Genomic DNA, 19,576 nt, shown 5'->3' with positions numbered 1-19,576 from the left:
CATAACATACAAAGACTATGTACTAAATACTAACTTACAACTTACTGAATACTGTGTAGTATATACTGTATAGTGCCTACTATTTTTAAAAATAGAATATAAAACAGAAGGCGTTATTTTATGATCCTAACCTGCGAACCCATCTGCGCACACACACGTGTATCCATTTATCAGGTCCTCACAGCTTCCTCCGTTGTGACACGGCTCAGACTCGCACTCGTTTATGTTTACTGAACAATTTTCTCCTAGGGAAAACAAATAAGCGAACAGCATGAAAAAGCCCTATTCAAAAGCACACACCAGCATCTAATCACTGTCACATTTTGAATTCATTTTGCTGAGCACAGTTGAGCCAAACCCATCTGAAACAGGACACAATCTAATGCTTTGTTCCATTCAAACTCGGATGTGGAATATTTCAACTCGATATTTTCAATCTCCAACCAAAAAGGTTTTCCATTGCTTGATACTCGCAAGATGGCGTATAATCAGCAAAACTGCAATGCTCCTGTTAGTTAAGCAGGTGTGATTGTCAGATAGTTCTCCTTGCAACTAAATTGATAAATGCTGCAATGCTTGCATTTGCTCTATAGATTTACGATGATCAAATTTACCGTATTATGAACACCTGTCTCCACAAATGCTTGCTAAATGGTGCTAAGTTATCATGTAATGTAGGAACTTTGACTTATTGATGGATATTATTTAAAGTAAATGTTTATCATTAACTTTGTACATTTCTCTGGGTGCGGACATGTTTGCGTCATGTCATGCACCTGTGTCTCAGCGAAATCGGAGAATCGATTTCCACTCGAGTTTCCAAGTTGGAAGTCTGACTTGAAGCAGCATTCCATTGCACTTTTCTTAGTAGGAAGTTGGAAATTTAGACTTTCTGAGTTCAATGAAACGCAGCATTAGAGACTTGATTTAGATCATAACTGTGACAAAATGCATAATTATTGTTGTGTTGTATTGTTTTACGTTTACATCTCTGTGTGTGAATGTTAGCAGTACCTGTATATCCTGGTTGGCATTGGCAGACATAACCAGCGACTGTGGCATAGAACTCCTGGTCTGTTACCCAGTGATCTGGATTAGACTTCTCGAAGCATTCACCACCGTTCTCACAGGGAGCATCAGCACATTCATCTATATCCACTTCACAGTTATCACCCTCAAAACCTTCAAACACGTCAGGGTTATTAAAGTTTTGAATTTTGATTTCATTTCCATTTCATTTTTTATTTTTTTTTGTCCTGTGTTTTCCGTTAGTTTTCACTCTGAATATTAGCTTTAGTTTTTTCAGTATTTCTTTGTTTCAGTTTAGTTTTAGTTTTCATTATAGTTAGTTTATACTTCAGCTGTAGTACACAGTAAAACTCTCCGTAATTGGAATGGTAAAAGAATGTAAAAATGGTACTGAAAAAAGTTAACGGGTAGTTACCTTAACATACAGTAAAGAAATCACAATATATTTAAGACGACAATATATTTATGGTAAAATATTGTTTTTTATAATATTGTCAAAAGTATGATTTTAATGTATAATTATTTGGAAAAATGTATATTATGATCAACAAAAGAATACACACTTTTTACGGTAAACTATTGTTAAAAATACCCTTAAAAGAACAATAATCTAGCTTACAATTTCCTGTGTGACCCATCACATTTCATTATTTTTTATGGGAATAGTTATATTTCTTCTTATTTTTTATATCAGTTATGTGCATTGGGGTGTTCTGTGTTATATTTTATGTAGTTTACTTAATGTTTATTGCATTATTTTGTGTCACTAAAATATGTGTTAACCTGATAGTGTTTTGTGTTTCTGTGAGAGACACTCTGCACTGTCTCTGCATGTGTATAATTGTATTATTGCTCCAGGAAGGGTCAATCTTGATCAACTTTAAGTCATCTTGTGGCCTTTTATAGTTACTACAATGATTATCAATACATTTTAAAGTAAAAAGCAGACTTTTATGGTTCCAAAAGTTTAGTATATCAAGTTTATATAATTTAATAATATAAATGGTAGTGAACCGTAAAATATACAGGTATCAAAATTACATCCCGAAGCCTGAAACATGGTTACAGTATTTTTTACAATATTTTTTTTTTGCAATCACAGCTGCCTATATTAATTAAGTTTAACAGAATTTTTTTTTGCAGTGTAATTTAGGACTATGTTAACTAATATATATATATATACAGGTGCATCTCAATAAATTAGAATGTCGTGGAAAAGTTCATTTATTTCAGTAATTCAACTCAAATTGTGAAACTCGTGTATTAAATAAATTCAATGCACACAGACTGAGGTAGTTTAAGTCTTTGGTTCTTTTAATTGTGATGATTTTGGCTCACATTTAACAAAAACCCACCAATTCACTATCTCAAAAAATTAGAATACATCATAAGACCAATAAAAAAAACATTTTTAGTGAATTGTTGGCCTTCTGGAAAGTATGTTCATTTATTGTATATGTACTCAATACTTGGTAGGGGCTCCTTTTGCTTTAATTACTGCCTCAAGTTCGGCGTGGCATGGAGGTGATCAGTTTGTGGCACTGCTGAGGTGGTATGGAAGCCCAGGTTTCTTTGACAGTGGCCTTCAGCTCATCTGCATTTTTTGGTCTCTTGTTTCTCATTTTCCTCTTGACAATACCCCATAGATTCTCTATGGGGTTCAGGTCTGGTGAGTTTGCTGGCCAGTCAAGCACACCAACAGCATGGTCATTTAACCAACTTTTGGTGCTTTTGGCAGTGTGGGCAGGTGCCAAATCCTGCTGGAAAATGAAATCAGCATCTTTAAAAAGCTGGTCAGCAGAAGGAAGCATGAAATGCTCCAAAATTTCTTGGTAAACGGGTGCAGTGATTTTGGTTTTCAAAAAACACAACGGACCAACACCAGCAGATGACATTGCACCCCAAATCATCACAGACTGTGGAAACTTAACACTGGACTTCAAGCAACTTGGGCTATGAGCTTCTCCACCCTTCCTCCAGACTCTAGGACCTTGGTTTCCAAATGAAATACAAAACTTGCTCTCATCTGAAAAGAGGACTTTGGACCACTGGGCAACAGTCCAGTTCTTCTTCTCCTTAGCCCAGGTAAGACGCCTCTGACGTTGTCTGTGGTTCAGGAGTGGCTTAACAAGAGGAATACGACAACTGTAGCCAAATTCCTTGACACATCTGTGTGTGGTGGCTCTTGATGCCTTGACCCCAGCCTCAGTCCATTCCTTGTGAAGTTCACCCAAATTCTTGAATCGATTTTGCTTGACAATCATAAGGCTGCGGTTCTCTTGGTTGGTTGTGCATCTTTTTCTTCCACACTTTTTCCTTCCACTCAACTTTCTGTTAACATGCTTGGATACAGCACTCTGTGAACAGCCAGCTTCTTTGGCAATGAATGTTTGTGGCTTACCCTCCTTGTGAAGGGTGTCAGTGATTGTCTTCTGGACAACTGTCAGATCAGCAGTCTTCCCCATGATTGTGTAGCCTAGTGAACCAAACTGAGAGACCATTTTGAAGGCTCGGGAAACCTTTGCAGGTGTTTTGAGTTGATTAGCTGATTGGCATGTCACCATATTCTAATTTTTTGAGATAGTGAATTGGTGGGTTTTTGTTAAATGTGAGCCAAAATCATCACAATTAAAAGAACCAAAGACTTAAACTACTTCAGTCTGTGTGCATTGAATTTATTTAATACACGAGTTTCACAATTTGAGTTGAATTACTGAAATGAACTTTTCCACGACATTCTAATTTATTGAGATGCACCTGTATATATGTTTTTTATTTTTTTATTTTTTTTTATTTTTACTACTTTTTAACACAATTACATTTTTCAGGGCTTTCGAGTGTTATTGCTATCTAGTAGCATTTTTAAAAATTTTTAATATGCTGTGTATCAAAAATTAAAATTAAGTTTTGGTTATTTTGATTTTAATTTAGTTTGTTTTTGGACTCATGAAAATGCACATTATTTTAGCTTCTGTTTTTCCAATTATATCATTTTATGTCAGTTAACAAAAATGTTTTCATTTAGTCTTTATTAATGATAATAACACTGAAAGACACATCATTACACATAATTCAATGCCAAGTTAGATTAAACACTTAAATAAAGAGTGTAGTATCTGGACAAAGGATACTTTTAAAGAATAGCTACCTGGCCAACAGGTACAGTTGTAGTGGTTAATACCCTCCAGACAAGTTGCTCCATGTTGGCATGGATCTGAAGCACACTCAGGAATATCCTCCTCACAGTGGTCTCCCGTAAATCCAGTGTCTTCACACTGACACTCATAACTACATAAAAAACAAAACAAAAAAAAAACACACACACTCAGAATCAGAGCGGGCAGTATACAAGCGCTTTCCCTTAATTTCAGCGCTGAAAAAAATTCTTAATGAATAAGTTTGTCTTATTTTATAGAAAAATATCTAAAAATCCTTAAGACAAGATGAATTGATCTGAGAAGCAGCACTGCATAAGATATTTTGTTTTCAGAGAATGCAAGTATCATGAATATGGTTATTTTGTCTTCCTGATCTAGCAGATTTTTTTTTAACTTGTTTTCCCAACGGTTTATACTAAAATAAATGAATAAAAAAAACTTCAGATGTCAAAATACACTTGCATTCCAGATACATTCTCTAAAAACACAAGAGATGTTAGACAGAATGTCAGCCTCAGTTTGCATTCAGTATATTTGTATGGAAAAAAAAATGCCAGGAAAGTGAATGGGGACTGAGGCTGACATTCTGCTTAACAAATCCTTCTGTGTTCCGTGGAGCAAGAAAGTCACATGGGTTTGGAACAACATGAGGGTGAGTAAATGATGACAGAATTGTAATGTGTGGGTTAACTATCCCTTTAAGACTAATTTTTGCAGTGAGTGTGTCCTAATGTACCTGTTGATGAGGTCGTGGCAGAATCCTCCATTCTGGCATGGATTGCTCTCGCACTCATCGATATTGATCTCACAGTGAGAACCTTCAAAACCCTGCACACAGTCACAGGTGTACAACCCCACGAAGTCGTGACAAATGGCTCCGTTTTGACAGGGATTTGACTCACATTCATCAATCTCCAGCTCACAGTTCACTCCTACAGAGATTCAGAACACAATGCATGACTCTGACATTACATGCTAAGTAACACACAGACACTGAAACATTTTGTTATTTGCTGTTTAGTGTAGATTAGTTCATGGCATGTGCACTTATCCAAACCAACTTTGAGTAGGCCTACATGTTTACTACAGAAGAATTCCTGGAGAAACATGGTGTAAAGGTACTGGCTGACCCTCCCTGGGGTTTGAACCTGCAACTTTTGGGTTACCAGTATATATTTTTAACCACTAAGCCTCACCACCAAACATGGCAAATAATTAACAAATTTAACAACACAACAAACAGATGAGGGACTATCAAGGCCTTTCACAATGACAATGTTTTGCAGCAACAAAGTGATCAAAGTTATTTATTTTCAATAGGATGTGGCAATTTTTCATTATCATATAGTAAATTTGACTATTTTTCATAAATGTTGCAGAGAGGTTTATTGACAACAGTGACTAACATTTGTGAAGTACAGCATTTAATTATATGTAGAAAAGAAAAATCGCAATTTATACGGGATTTGAACGCATTATAATGAACAGATGTAAATGCGAACCATAAAATACCTGAATTCTATCTTACTACTCGAGTCGCTGCATCTGATGTACTGTTTGCATTATTGCCACTGACAGCAGTTACAGAAATACTCAAACCAGCCCATCTGGCACCAACAATTATCCATGCAATTATCTAATCAGCCAATCATGTGGCAGCAGTGCAGTGCATAAAATCATGCAGATACGGGTCAGGAGCTTCAGTTAATGTTCACATCAACCATCAAAATGGGTAAAAAATGTGATCTCAGTGATTTGGACCGTTGCATAATTGTTGGTGCCAGATGGGCTGGTTTGAGTATTTCTGTAACAGCTGATCTCCTGGGATTTTCACACACAACAGTCTCTAGAATTTACTCCGAATTGTGCCAAAAACAAAAAACATCCAGTGAGCGGCAGTTCTGTGGACGGAAATGCCTTGTTGGGAGGGTTACTTTTGAAATGTATTCCACTACAGATTACAGAATACATGCTGTAAAATGTCATTTGTAACGTATTCCATTAGATTACTCAAGGTCAGTAACGCATTCTAAATACTTTGGATTACTTCTTCAGCACTGGTAGATTTTTTCACTTGTTTTGTCTATAAAAACTCAGTACAGTAAGACAAAATACACATGTTAAAAATACATTCTCTGAAAAACCTAAATATCTTATGCAGTGTTGTTTCTAAAACAAGATCAAATTGATCTTGTTTTAAGGATTTTTAGATATTTTTACAGGAAAACTATACAAAAATTATCATCAAGAATACGATTTTTGCCCAATATCAAAGGTCTTACTAGAAAAAAGAAATTATGACCTAACGTGAATTTTCTTGATAAAAAAATGTGATCGTGCCTGGTAACGTGCATGTAAAATGGCTAGAAATAGCATTTTAATTTAGCGTAAAGCTGACAATTTACACAAGGTTTATTTCTATTTCTTCTGCTCCAAACTTACTTCAAACGTACTTCTCTGTCTGCTCGTATGAATGTAACACATCATAAGAAAGTGTTTCACCGCTGTTCAAATGCACTTTGGTTTACATTATTTATATGTATAAATGTTTTCCATCTGAAAGGACTAAATATTAAATGAAACAAATGACAATAAAATGCAAAGTAATCTCTTCAGTAATCAAAATACTTTTTGAATGTAACTGTATTCTAATTACCAATGATTTATATTGTAACTGTAGTGGAATACAGTTACTTATATTTTGTATTTTAAATACGTAATCCCATTACATGTATTCCGTTACTCCCCAACCCTGGTTGTTGATGAGAGAGGTCAACAGAGAATGGCCAGACTGGTTTGAACTGACAAAGACTATGGTAACTCAGATAACCGCTCTGTACAATTGTGGTTAGAAGAATAGCATCTCAGAATGCTATTCTGAGACTGTAGCACGATGACGTAGTGGATCTAATCCCATGCATACTGGATTTTAGTGACATAGTGGATGCTTTAATGCGCATGTGTGTTCACATTTTAATATTTTGTTTTATTACTGTAGCGTACTTAATGGTCAATAATACAGTATATATTCATAACACACACACACACACACATTTCTATATTAGGGCTGCACATTTAATTTAAATAAAATTGCGGTATGACATTGTGCGATTATTTAACTGCAAAGGGTTATGACGATTAAATTAAATAATACATAAATCAAGCTGTTCGCTTCAAAGTCTATGCACGCTGCTCTGTCCTGTCTTCATTGTGTATAAGCGTTATTACAGTGTATTCAGTGAGGTTATGTGCTCCACAACTCCATCTCCTGCTCAGAGTAACAGATGTGCTCCATTCGGTACTGTGTGCTGAGCGCATAATTTTTAAAGCTCTCCAGATTCACTTTAATTTCACTTTTGCATACTTCCAAGTATGTTTGAACACTACATATTAATATACAAATACAAATAATTCACGCCTTGGCATTTATGTACAGCGGAGGAGATGTTAAAATGAGGAGCACATTATAGTGAATATATTGCTTAATTTATATATTTGTTTTCTGTATGTGAAAAGGAAGGAACAACAAGGAAAAGTAATTTATGAAATCCATAGTTATGACCATTTTTTAAAACTAAGCTATATAAAACAAATGTCTCAGTGTAATACTTTAATACTAAGGAATAATGTTCTCAGTGTAATGCATAAAAACCAAAACATCCACTACGTCACCAAAATCCATTATGCAGAGGATTAAATCCACTACGTCATCGCGCTACAGTTGGCAGCGAGGACCTTCTAAAAAAAAAAAAAAGGGGAGGAGTATCCGACAAATTTGGCTATTTTAACAATGAGAAATATGACGAAAAGCTGTTGTGTAGTTTTTTTTGCACTCCAAACAATGCCAAACCCCAAACTGATTTTTAATTGTCTGCCAGCTGACAGAAATAGAAGCCTAAAGAAGAGCACTGTGGCTGCAGTCGACCATATGCTGGACATGTGCTTTAATGTATTTGGGAAACATCTGAGCAGATTCAAGACTGTATTATGGAGCCATATTTCTGCCAAAAGTAAACAAACAAATAGAATGTTTTGCAAACAAGCACAATGTAAACCCGAATAAAAGGGTATGGCGAATATGTCCTTACTACATATTACATAGTAAAAACAACATATTTTTTAGTAAAAATTTGATCATTTGTATTAATAAAATATGTCATGAATAACAACATTTTCTAGTAAAAAATATATTTTATCCATATATTTTTCCTGATCAGGTCAAAACGAGAAATGTTCTACTAATAATGAGATAAAAACGTCCTGTCCCCATCGGTAGTGATTTCCAGGGGGGACCGCACCAGTTACCGTGGGGTGGGGGAGGTAGAACCGATCGCCACAGGGCCCCACCGAAGCACCCAAATATTCTCATAAACGGAATGGATAATATTTTTACGTGGGCTGGTATGAAGAGTGACATTATAATGCATAGTTATCTGTATTTGTTTTGTAAAAGTTTTAAAAATGTAAAACTGTGGAGACTGTGAATCAGAATCAAAGCAAAAGATTATTAGTCACTTGAAAAGAGCAAAACTTCATTTAGTAGCAATTACACAACTCATAGCATTAGCGTAAGTGAACTGTTTATTTACTATCGCTTTTACTATGACTTGAATCTATAGACCAATTCTTTGGCAATGTCACCGCTTGCGTCAAACACGGAAGTGGTGGCAAAAACCGTGAGCAAAAAGTAAACTTTTATCGGATTCCGTTGTTGAAAAAATATTTAGAGGGCTCTTGTAGACAGCTGTGCCTTCAAGCCATCAACAGAGCTGACTGGACTGAGGAGATCATTTCAACTCACGACTTTGCAGCAAACATTTATAGTGAACATTATTACATGTTTGTTATTAACTCATATCATTATAATCATTGTATAGATAAGAATATGTCTGTATTTTTGATTTGTTTTGTGTCATAGTTTAATCATCTAATTTGTCATATCTAACACAACAATCTACCGGTTTTCTGCCACCACTTACTGCGCATGCGCTGACATTTTTGTATACAATGCGATTGGTCTATACGTAAATTAATTAACACTCAGTTATTAGCTTTAAGTTACCTTGGAGCAAATATAGGTGTTGTTGTAGATGTTATGTTCATTTGGGAATGAGGGCTGACACAGTTTAATCCATAACATGCTTTTCTCCAGATTTATTTAAATAATATTATTAATAATAATATTTGTATTTATTTTTTAAATTGTGTATCCTCTCTGGGTAACTCGTGTCACTATTACAAATGACCTGGTAACAACATTCTTTACAGTTTTTGGATTATTGTGATAAAATCCTGCTTAAATGTACTCAAACACACATTGCTTCCATAGGCTGTCACTGGAAAACAGCAAATGCAGGTCAGAGTAATGGTGGCAGGGCAACAGTTGCTAAGACAGGATTTGTCAGAAGCACTTTTAAGGCGGGGCTTAGCGAAAGGCCAATGCACGTGCTCGCCTAATTTAAAAGTTAACTGACCAACTCGATTTATCCAACAATTGTTAAGTGACAAGTTTAAATATTTTTGACCGATTTCAGTGTTGTTGTTGTTTTTTTGTTTTTTTTTTGAGTGGTACAAGACTTTGCGACTTTTCCTAGATTTAAAATCTGCACACACAAAAATAAGTTGGACTTGATGATGAGTCTAAGTGGTTGTAATAATAAAAAAAAAAAAAGTAGAGAGACCCTAAAAAAATAGCTTTTTTTTGTTTTTTTTGTATTTGTCTAATCAATAAATGAGCAGCAAGGCCGAATAGGGGTGTTACTCCCCTAATGCCGAACATAAACACACAGAAATGAAGAGGTGGGACTATAAAACATCCAGAGTGCAACACACACACACACACAAAAGAACTGATGAGACTATAACACAGAGCAATTTTAAAAAATTTGTCAAATAAAATCAATAAAACAGCCACAATGCAGAACACACACACACACACACATAGAAATTAGGGGGTGACACCATAATACACAACCACACACATCACCTTACACACACACACACACAAATTAATTGATGAGACTATAACATGGAGCAATTTTTTTACATTTGTCAAATAAAATAAATAAATCAGCCACAATGCAGAACACACACATACACACACAGAAATGAGGGGGTGACACGATAATACACAATCACACACACACACACACACACACACACACACACACACACACACAAGAATGGCTGAGACTAACATAGCCAGAAGACAGAACACACACACACACACATACACACACAAATGAATTGATGAGACTATAACACAGAGCAATTTTTTGAAATTTGTCAAATAAAATCAATAATTCAGCCACAGTGCAGAACACACACACACACACACATACACAGAATTGAGGTGGTGACACCATAATACACAACCACACACACACACACACACACACACACAAAATTAATGGCTGAGACTAACACAACCAGAAGACAGAACACAGAACACACACGCACACACGCATACATGCACACACAGAGAACAAAGAACAAAAAACTAAGTCTGAGTCTGACCCCAGTGTATATGCTTAGGTGTGGGAGCTGCACCCTCCAGGCAAAACACTACTTTTTGTAATGGAAACAAACTAATTTACATTATTGAGTTATTAAATTTTGATATTTAAAATAAATTATTGGTAAAAAAAAATAAAAAATTAAAAAAATCTCATTTTGTGTACTTTGTAACACCATGGTCAGGTTTGACAGTAAACATACAGTAATGTCACATTATTGCAAAAACGGACACTTCAAAACAATAAATAAAAATGCTAAAATTGGACAAACAATAGTGACAAATGTGTCTAAATATATATACAAATGCATTACTTGTGATTATCTAATCTAAATCTAAAATTAGAAAATAAAAAATAAGTTATAACAGGCAATCAGGCCTCTGCAGCCATCTACTGGTTATTATTGTTATGACATTATTTTTAAGTCATGTAATTGCTCTTTTTTCCACCAGATGGAAGCAATCTGCCCCCAATGCATGACACATTCTTATATCTTCTTCATGTTTCAACTTGAAGTGTTGGTTTTATACGGACATTCTAATGTTTTTTTTTTCTTTTTTTTTTTTTTTTACGGAAATAGAATGTTCTGGGAACCAAAAATGGTTACGTATAGGAAAACGTCAAGCTTTAAACAAGACATTGACAGGTGCATCAGAGAGCACACACAAAACAATTACCTGTATATCCCAGAAGGCATTCACAAATGTACCGGTCTTTCTCATTAATACAGGTCCCATTGTTCCAGCAAGGTTGGGATGCACACTCATTGATGTCAATCTCACAGTTGTGTCCTTGGTAACCTGGTACACAGAAGCAGTGATACTTGTTGGCCCCATCCAGACAGATGGCACCGTTCTGACATGGGTGTGACAAGCACTCATCCAGATCCTCTTCGCAGATCTTGCCACTGAAACCACTTGAACAAGTACACTCAAATCCATCCACTATCCGCTTGCAGGTGCCGTTGTTGAGGCATGGATCATCGATGCAGTCCGTGATCTGATGACTGCAGTCCTCTCCTCCGAAACCAGGTGGGCACAGGCACCTATAGCCGTTAAACTCATCCACACATTCGGAGAGCATGCCTACACACGGTCCACTTTCACAGTCGTTGACGTCCCCCGGGCAGGTGTAGTGCTCAGTGCCCGGTTCACTTACACACCCTTCACATTTAGCTAACACACATGCATTGTACAGCTCCTCACAGTCCTTCCCCATGTACCGAACACCTTCCTTTGAACACAGACACACGTAGTCATCCATTGTATTTACACAAGTTGCCCCATTTTGGCACGGGGATGATGCGCACAAGTCAGATGATCCTGAACAGAATGTACCTGCAGAAAGAACGAATGGAGAAATTCAGTATTGTGCCTCTTAGTGTGATGTTTTTCTCCAAATGGAAATGCAATGTAAATTCCATTTACTGAAATTTAATTCAGTGTCATTATTCTGATCTCATTATGAATGCTGTTTACTAAGGCAAGCATCAATATTACTATTGCTCATACTTAATGGTAGGGATTTTAACAAATCCCTAACCCTAAGTATTAAACTTTGGCACATAACTCGTTCTACACCATATGTGCTACAGACGTGATGATACCTCAAATCGTGCATCTTGATGAGATAAGCGTACTATTAACTTTCCAAGTGATCAGAAATATGATTTTTGCCTGCAAAACCCAAGAAAAATTCCCATAAATTTAAAACCAAAATCTGAGGAGGGACCTGCCATATCCCGGGACCAGAATATCATAGAGACTTGGCTCTTTTCACTCAGGCCACTTAACAATGCTCTAGCAACCACCCAGAATAACCTAGCAACTGCATAGCAATGTACGATAAATGACTCAGAACACTTTAGTAACCATATTGCAATGCCCTGGAAACCACTAAAATCAGTTAGTATCAGACAGTTGACCCCCGTCCTTAATCCAGGGAGAGACAGACTAACACAGAGGAATAAAGAGAGAGAATCTCTTAAGACAAAAACAGGCCCATTTGTGAGGTAGATCTTTTACAACATTTGTACAATTCTTTGTCATAACAAGCCTCTAAAAAGTTACTTTAGACCCAGAAACAAGAGTTCAAATTTGACAGATACAGTTTTTACCTTACAAGCTTGTGTCATTGAAAATGGCTAATTGTGTTTATGTGTGCCGTTTCTTGGACAGAATGAGATACACTGCACGCATGGGGATTTTCCCATACAAACCAACCAATCGTATTAGAGCTCTTTGAGGCATTCCAAATTCCTCTTATCTGCCTGACCTCAACCCTCTGCCCCCTCTTTACATCCAATTCAGGTCCATTAGTGTGGCCCACCCATCCTTAACCCTCGTGGGGCCCCTTGTCCCCCTAAACTACACCCCTCACCTTTCCTCCACTTTGCTGCCCTAGCCCCTTTGATCAGGCCTTTATCCCAAACATTCATCCAGGCGGAAGATATTAATGAATGCGCAAAAGGAATGAGGTGTTGTACAAGTGTGTGTGTGTGTGTGTGTGTGTGTTGCATGGCAGCGTAGCAGGAATGGAGCATCGTTTCGTTAAAATAGGAGGTCCCCACAGTGATACACTGTAAAAACAAATGTTTGTGTGTGTGTGAGTGGTTTGTGTGTGTGTGAGAGAGAGAGAGAGAGCACTCAGAGTAGGCTAAAATCTGTCTGTTACTCAGATAGCTTTAGTTTAAGCTTTTTACACCCGATCACCTGAGAGAGATACACTCATGAAGACAGAGAGACACTGAGCAGTGAACATGTGCAAGATCCCAAGACTTAACACCACTGGACAACACTGATTCTAAACACACACACACACACACACACACACTCACAAAAAACGGATAGCTGACATGAAATCTCAAGCAGTTTCAGCAGCTCCTTGTGGTGTGGCATGAAGGATTGCCACCTTCTAAGTTGAAAAATACGGGACACCATTAAATTGGGAACATTTGAACAATTTCGCCGATATTGATCACTAGATATGGGATGCATCATTTCATCTTTAAATACGGGATGGGTGGCAATCCAAATGACATGCTATACTCCATCTATTATGATTTTAAACATAACCATTTTAAACATAATTTTAAACGTTTTCCTGATTCTTCTATAATTATACAAGAATGTCCAGGTTATATTAATTGAGACCTCATTGAATATTTGTACTTTTAAAAATGCATTTGATGGCAGGACATTTTAAAGGGAAAATTTAATGTAGAAATGAAAAGAATTTGATGTTTGGCAGAATGTTAGAGTCTGAGAGCTTCAGTCACCATTCATTTTTCTTGCATATTTTTTTCCATACAAAAACAGTATGGATAAACAACATACAATAAAACTATCCCTTTTAGATGAAATAATGAATGCAAAGGGTAATTAAATTGGAAGAAACACTTAAAATAAATAGTGACTAGTTACATGACCTAAGATAAACACTAAGACATACAGATATACATCTGAACTAAGATTACTATAAACATTTTAACTAAAATGTTGGTTTTGAATAAAAAAACATTTTCTATCGATTTCTCAAACTGAACTTGCCAAATGTTTACTTTTAGTTTTCAATGTAATATATTGTGTTAAACAAACATTTGATTAAAAAGGGATAATCCAGCATGCTGAACAATAATTCACTGTAGTGAAACACATCTCTTATTTTGTTTCTTTGCTTTCTTTTGCTATCTTGTTAGACCTGTTCATAATGTGGTTAATGAAGGAACCAATTGCTTGCCTTTTGCACACCCTTACTTCTACAACAATGAGAGTGTCGTTGTAATTATTACTGCCAATTACAGGCAGCTGTATTAGTGAGGAGGCAAAGCTTTAAAAAGCCACTAGGCTTGTCATTTGGGGAAACAACAATCTGAAACAACCAACCGCCTTTTTCCAGAGCAGCCTGTATTTCTCCTGAGGTTTCCTGTGGGTTTTTCTTTGTATCCCGAACAATTCTTCTGGCAGTTGTGGCTGAAATCTTTCTTGGTCTACCTGACCTTGGCTTGGTATCAAGAGATCCCCGAATTTTCCACTTCTTAATAAGTGACTGAACAGTACTGACTGGCATTTTCAAGGCTTTGGATATCTTTTTATATCCTTTTCCATCTTTATAAAGTTCCATTACCTTGTTACGCAGGTCTTTTGACAGTATCTTTTCTGCTCCCCATGGCTCAGTATCTAGCCTGCTCAGTGCATCCACGTGAGAGTTAACAAACTCATTAACTATTTATACACAGACACTAATTGAAATTTAAAAAGCCACAGGTGTGGGAGATTAACCTTTAATTGCCATTTAAACCTGTGTGTGTCACCTTGTGTGTCTGTAACAAGGCCAAACATTCAAGGGTATGTAAACTTTTGATCAGGGCCATTTGGGTGATTTCTGTTATCATTATGATTTAAAAAGGAGCCAAACAACTATGTGATGATAAATGGCTTCATATGATCACTATCCTTAAATAAAAATTTCACAATTTCTGCCAGGGTATGCAAACTTTTGAGCACACTTGACATAGTTTTTCCTCTTCACTAACATAAAAAACTACTCATTATAAAGTGCTTCTCATTTTAACATCTCAGCAATACATAAATACCCATGCCATGGGGTGTATTGTTTGTATTTGTTTATTAACATGTAGCAGCCAGACATGTTTGGAAGTACGCAAAAGTGAGATTAAAGTGAATCTTGTGCTCAGCACATGTAAGCAAACAGAACCGAACTGGGAGCACATCTGTTACTCTGAGCACGAGATGGAGTTGTGGAGCCAGAACTGCTCAGAAAACACTGTATTAATGCTTTTACACAATGCAGGACAGAGCAGCATGCATACACTTTGAAGCAAGCAGCGGGATCATGCTATTTATTAATTTAATTAAATAGCCTTTGCGGTTTAATGATTGCACAGCATCATATGGTGATTTAGATTTTATTTTATTAATTGTGCAGCCCTAATATAAATATATATAGGCCCTATATGTGTGTGTGTTATATGAATATATATATATATATATATATATATATATATATATATATATATATATATATATATATATATATATATATATATATATATTAATGACCATTAAGTATGATACAGTAATGACACAAAACATTTAAATGTGAATACGCATGCATATTAAAACATCCACTACGTCACTAAAATCCACTACGCATAGGATTAAATCCACTACGTCATCACGCTATAGTCTGCAGCGAGGGGTACTTGGATTTTTTTGTGGTTCCACCAGACTACTGGGGTGCAAATAGCTCTGCTGTGTGGCAGATACTATTTACACTGGGGTGCAAATAGACACTTCGTTCTCTAATCTGAGACTCTTTTTATCTTTATTTTTTCAAATTCATTAGACTTGCAGCTTTCCTGTATCTGTCTGCCTAGCATCTGAATACACTAACATCTCTCAGAAGAGCTTAGTAATATACAGTACATTTCAAATGTTGTTCCTAACTGCCTAAAATGCAATTTCCATGCTTCAAAATCAGATTTACAAAGATTCTTCATACTGCTCTAGTATTCAAATTACAAATTAAATGCATAAATGAACTTCAAACGTCAATGTTTTAAATCAAGACAACATGTAAAGTTTTTCTTGACAAATTTTCTAGTTTTCTCTCATTTTCTTTTCCTTTCTTGTGGCTGTCCAGAATGTCATAACGGTAGTGAAACAGTTGCGTCTTTTATCTCAAAGCAAACCATATTCCTTCAGTTAATATTTTATAATCTGTAGATACAATTTAGAGCTGCAGTGTATTTGTGACACTTTAATCAGAGTGGAAGTGTTACTTTTAGAACAAAACAATTTAATCAGTCTTGGAACACCACAGACTGTTCTTACACAGCTCAGATCTTACACACTCATACTGACATTAGAATAGACATGTGGCTTGCACAATGATCTTAAAGCAAACAAAACACATGCACAGAAGGTTGGTTGAACGAAGGCTGATTAAAAAAAAAGAATAATGTCTCTTTCTATCTCATACACTCACATTGTGTTCATCTATTCGTACAAGACAACTGACTTTAAATGCATTGCTTAAGGAACGTTTCTTCAAAATCAGATTTACAAAGATACCGATTTTTGCCAAAATTGACCATAGAATGTGTAAGGTGTTTTAAGTTTCCAGGCTGCAAACACACACTCATTCGTGCCCCACCCCTGGTCCGAGAAGAAGACCTCCACTCAGACTGCCCCAGCAAGTGTCCAATGTGTGTGTCGCCGCAGTTTCCATAGTTACTGCTAAGCTAATTTGGCCCAGAGTCAAAGGGATGCTGACCCCTTTGACCCTGGGTTCACCTCCTCAGTGCTCTCCTTTACATTTTATTTTCTGTTTCTCTCACTCTTAGGTCTCTAACTCTGTGCTTGTCAAATGAAATGAACATGACATGAAATAGAGAATACAATAGAATAGATAACAGAAAAGAGTAATTCAGCAGTTGAGTTTTGAATATTTTGCTTAGTTGAACAAACCCTAATTATTAAACTTTGCTGTGGAACTCATCCCGTTTGTGCTGCAGACATAAATGCAAACTCATATTATGTGGCTTGTTGAGGAGAGGTGTGCTATTAATTTCCTATACAACTGGACTTAAATGTTTTTTGCCAAGAAGACAATAAAACAGGAGACTAAATCCCGTAGACTGCTCTACAATGTTCATTACATTCATTTGTGACTGTAAATGCTATGGGAAAATCCACCAATATCTAAAATCATCAGTTAATATTGCCATATTAAAAAATGCCATCTGACATAGTGGTTCCTAATGTTGTAGATGTCAAGCAATTGCTTTCCTGTCATTGCAGGTTACACTAATTTATCTGCTTTCTTCTAAGGCCTATGATAACCTGTGTATAAGGCTGCCTATTTACAGAAAATTAAAGTGGATTAAACTCTTTCTGCCTTATTTAGCTTATGTACTCTCACACAAACATGTATGCTTAGACTCTCTCAAAGACTGAAACTTTATGTAAGTCTGCTTGTTTATAGTGAATAGAAGCTTGTGAAGTACTAGGGAGTGCAGTCATATGTTGGACATATTACAGTAGAAATGTCATGTATAATGTTAACATTGTCTTTACTTTAAAATAAAATATAGAAAATGCAAAAGCAATGCTTTATCTATATAGTGCACTTTATTAGACTTTGTTGAAAGATTTAATGGTGAGTACCATCAGACAGAAGGAGTAGACCTTTGTCTTTACATATTAAGTTTAACGTAATCCTCTCAAACTGGGGTGTAAAACAGGACGGCTTTAGGTTTAGTCTCACTACTAAGCCAGACAGCCATGACATTAGAGTGCAGTTATCTGCCTCCTTAATTGTCTGCAATTTGATTCCAGATTTGTTTAACTTAAACAGTAAATTAATTGCTTGGGCTACTTCCCAACTCCAAAGTGCCTAGTAGAAGAATACAGTGCCAGTAGATGTTAGTACTATCTTTGCTGCTCTTGTTCTGAGGTGACCTCTACCTCGGTAAGAACTTTCAACATTTGTGTTAGCTCAACAGGAAGCAAAATGGAAAGCCTCAGCATCATTCCACACAATAGAAGATGCACACATTGCAGCAACTTGTGGCTGGTCCTTTTGAGATCAAGTCACATGATGTTCCTGTCCTGTAATGTTCCTGGTACAGTGGCTGCTGGATTAATGTGTCTTTTAAGGCTAAATGTGCAGCACCTGTTCAAATGCCAGAAGCGTGATTTCTTTACACAAGCTGATAAATGTCCACATGGGTCAGAAACGAATGCTCCTTCGGGTTTCCCCTGATCCAAATTCCTTGATTCATTCATTTTAGTTGACAATTTATCCAAAGTGATAAGTAAAGCTTCAACAGCTGAAATTCATCCCCAGAATCAGTTACATTAGAAGTGCTGTAGAATGGGTGAATGATTTGGTCACACTTGTACTGCATTTTATTACAAATATTGTGATTTTGAACTACATTATGACACATCTTAAATTGCATATCAAAGCTAAAAGAACTTTAAAACAGAAGCTCTTATGTTCAACAGGATGTGTAAAAACTACAACTAATCAAGTTTGAAAACGCAGTATCATGATCCCTACGTGTGCACTGATTATGTTTAGTAGACAAGAAAACAGACTTTAATGCACACATTCAGACAGTATATTTAATGAAATCACAGTCTTTTTTGGTTTAATAATCACAGAAGGCCATATTGTGATTAATTTTTATTTTGCAGCCCTACAGCAATTTAAAGTTCCAAAGTTGGCTAATGATTGTTTACAATACACAATCTGACACCAATTATGCTTAATACGCAGACAATGTGTGAAGTCATGTAAATGCCTTGAAACGGTTTCCATGATCGGTACAGACATGTAGATTTTCGCCCATTTACTTGATTTCGCTCTGCACGTAAACACCTTTACCAGGGTTCGTACAGACTTATCAATTGCAAGTGCTGTGCGCATGCCTGTTTACGTTTAGATAGCAAAAGCAAAGAATATCCCAATGATTTCAAGTCTCATGTTGTCAGATTTTTTAATAAGCTGATTTTTGGTTGTTATCAGCATATCGGTGTGCATGTAAACTCACTGACTGGCATTGTTGAGCACCAGGAGTCCATAAAAAGTGTTTTTTACAGAGTTTGTCACATCAAGCGCAGGACGGTTTGTCATGTCCTGTTGTACATATTCACTCTCTTAAATTAGATCGAACTGGAACGTAGACAACACCCCGATACATGACTCATTTAGATTGACGTGTTTAGATTCCAGCTGGAGTGGTTCTGATTATCTAGGTTTTAACACAGGAGTTTTACAAAGATCTAAGCGTCACTGGTCTCCTATGGCTGACAGAGACATTCTCCTGATATAGCTGTCTTGAGC

The 19,576-nt window shown here is 36.3% G+C and overlaps 1 protein-coding gene across 1 annotated transcript in view; it reads right to left on the bottom strand.

The window, feature by feature from the left end:
• The window catches only part of LOC127430959 (protein crumbs homolog 2-like), a 29,200-nt gene extending 11,942 nt beyond the window's left edge, over positions 1-17,258 (bottom strand). Inside the window, exons 1-7 of the mRNA XM_051681088.1 lie at positions 17,225-17,258; positions 16,798-16,827; positions 11,380-12,039; positions 4,924-5,119; positions 4,178-4,317; positions 1,015-1,182; positions 132-245 (exon numbers count right to left, since the gene is read on the bottom strand). Coding sequence (XP_051537048.1) covers positions 132-245; positions 1,015-1,182; positions 4,178-4,317; positions 4,924-5,119; positions 11,380-12,039; positions 16,798-16,827; positions 17,225-17,258 — 1,342 coding nt within the window. The remainder of the gene's footprint in view (positions 1-131; positions 246-1,014; positions 1,183-4,177; positions 4,318-4,923; positions 5,120-11,379; positions 12,040-16,797; positions 16,828-17,224) is intronic.
• Between the last annotated feature and the right edge of the window lie 2,318 nt (positions 17,259-19,576).

Source organism: Myxocyprinus asiaticus, chromosome 40 (assembly GCF_019703515.2).
Source record: "Myxocyprinus asiaticus isolate MX2 ecotype Aquarium Trade chromosome 40, UBuf_Myxa_2, whole genome shotgun sequence".
Taxonomy (NCBI): domain Eukaryota; kingdom Metazoa; phylum Chordata; class Actinopteri; order Cypriniformes; family Catostomidae; genus Myxocyprinus; species Myxocyprinus asiaticus.
This window is presented reverse-complemented; position numbering and strand designations above follow the sequence as displayed.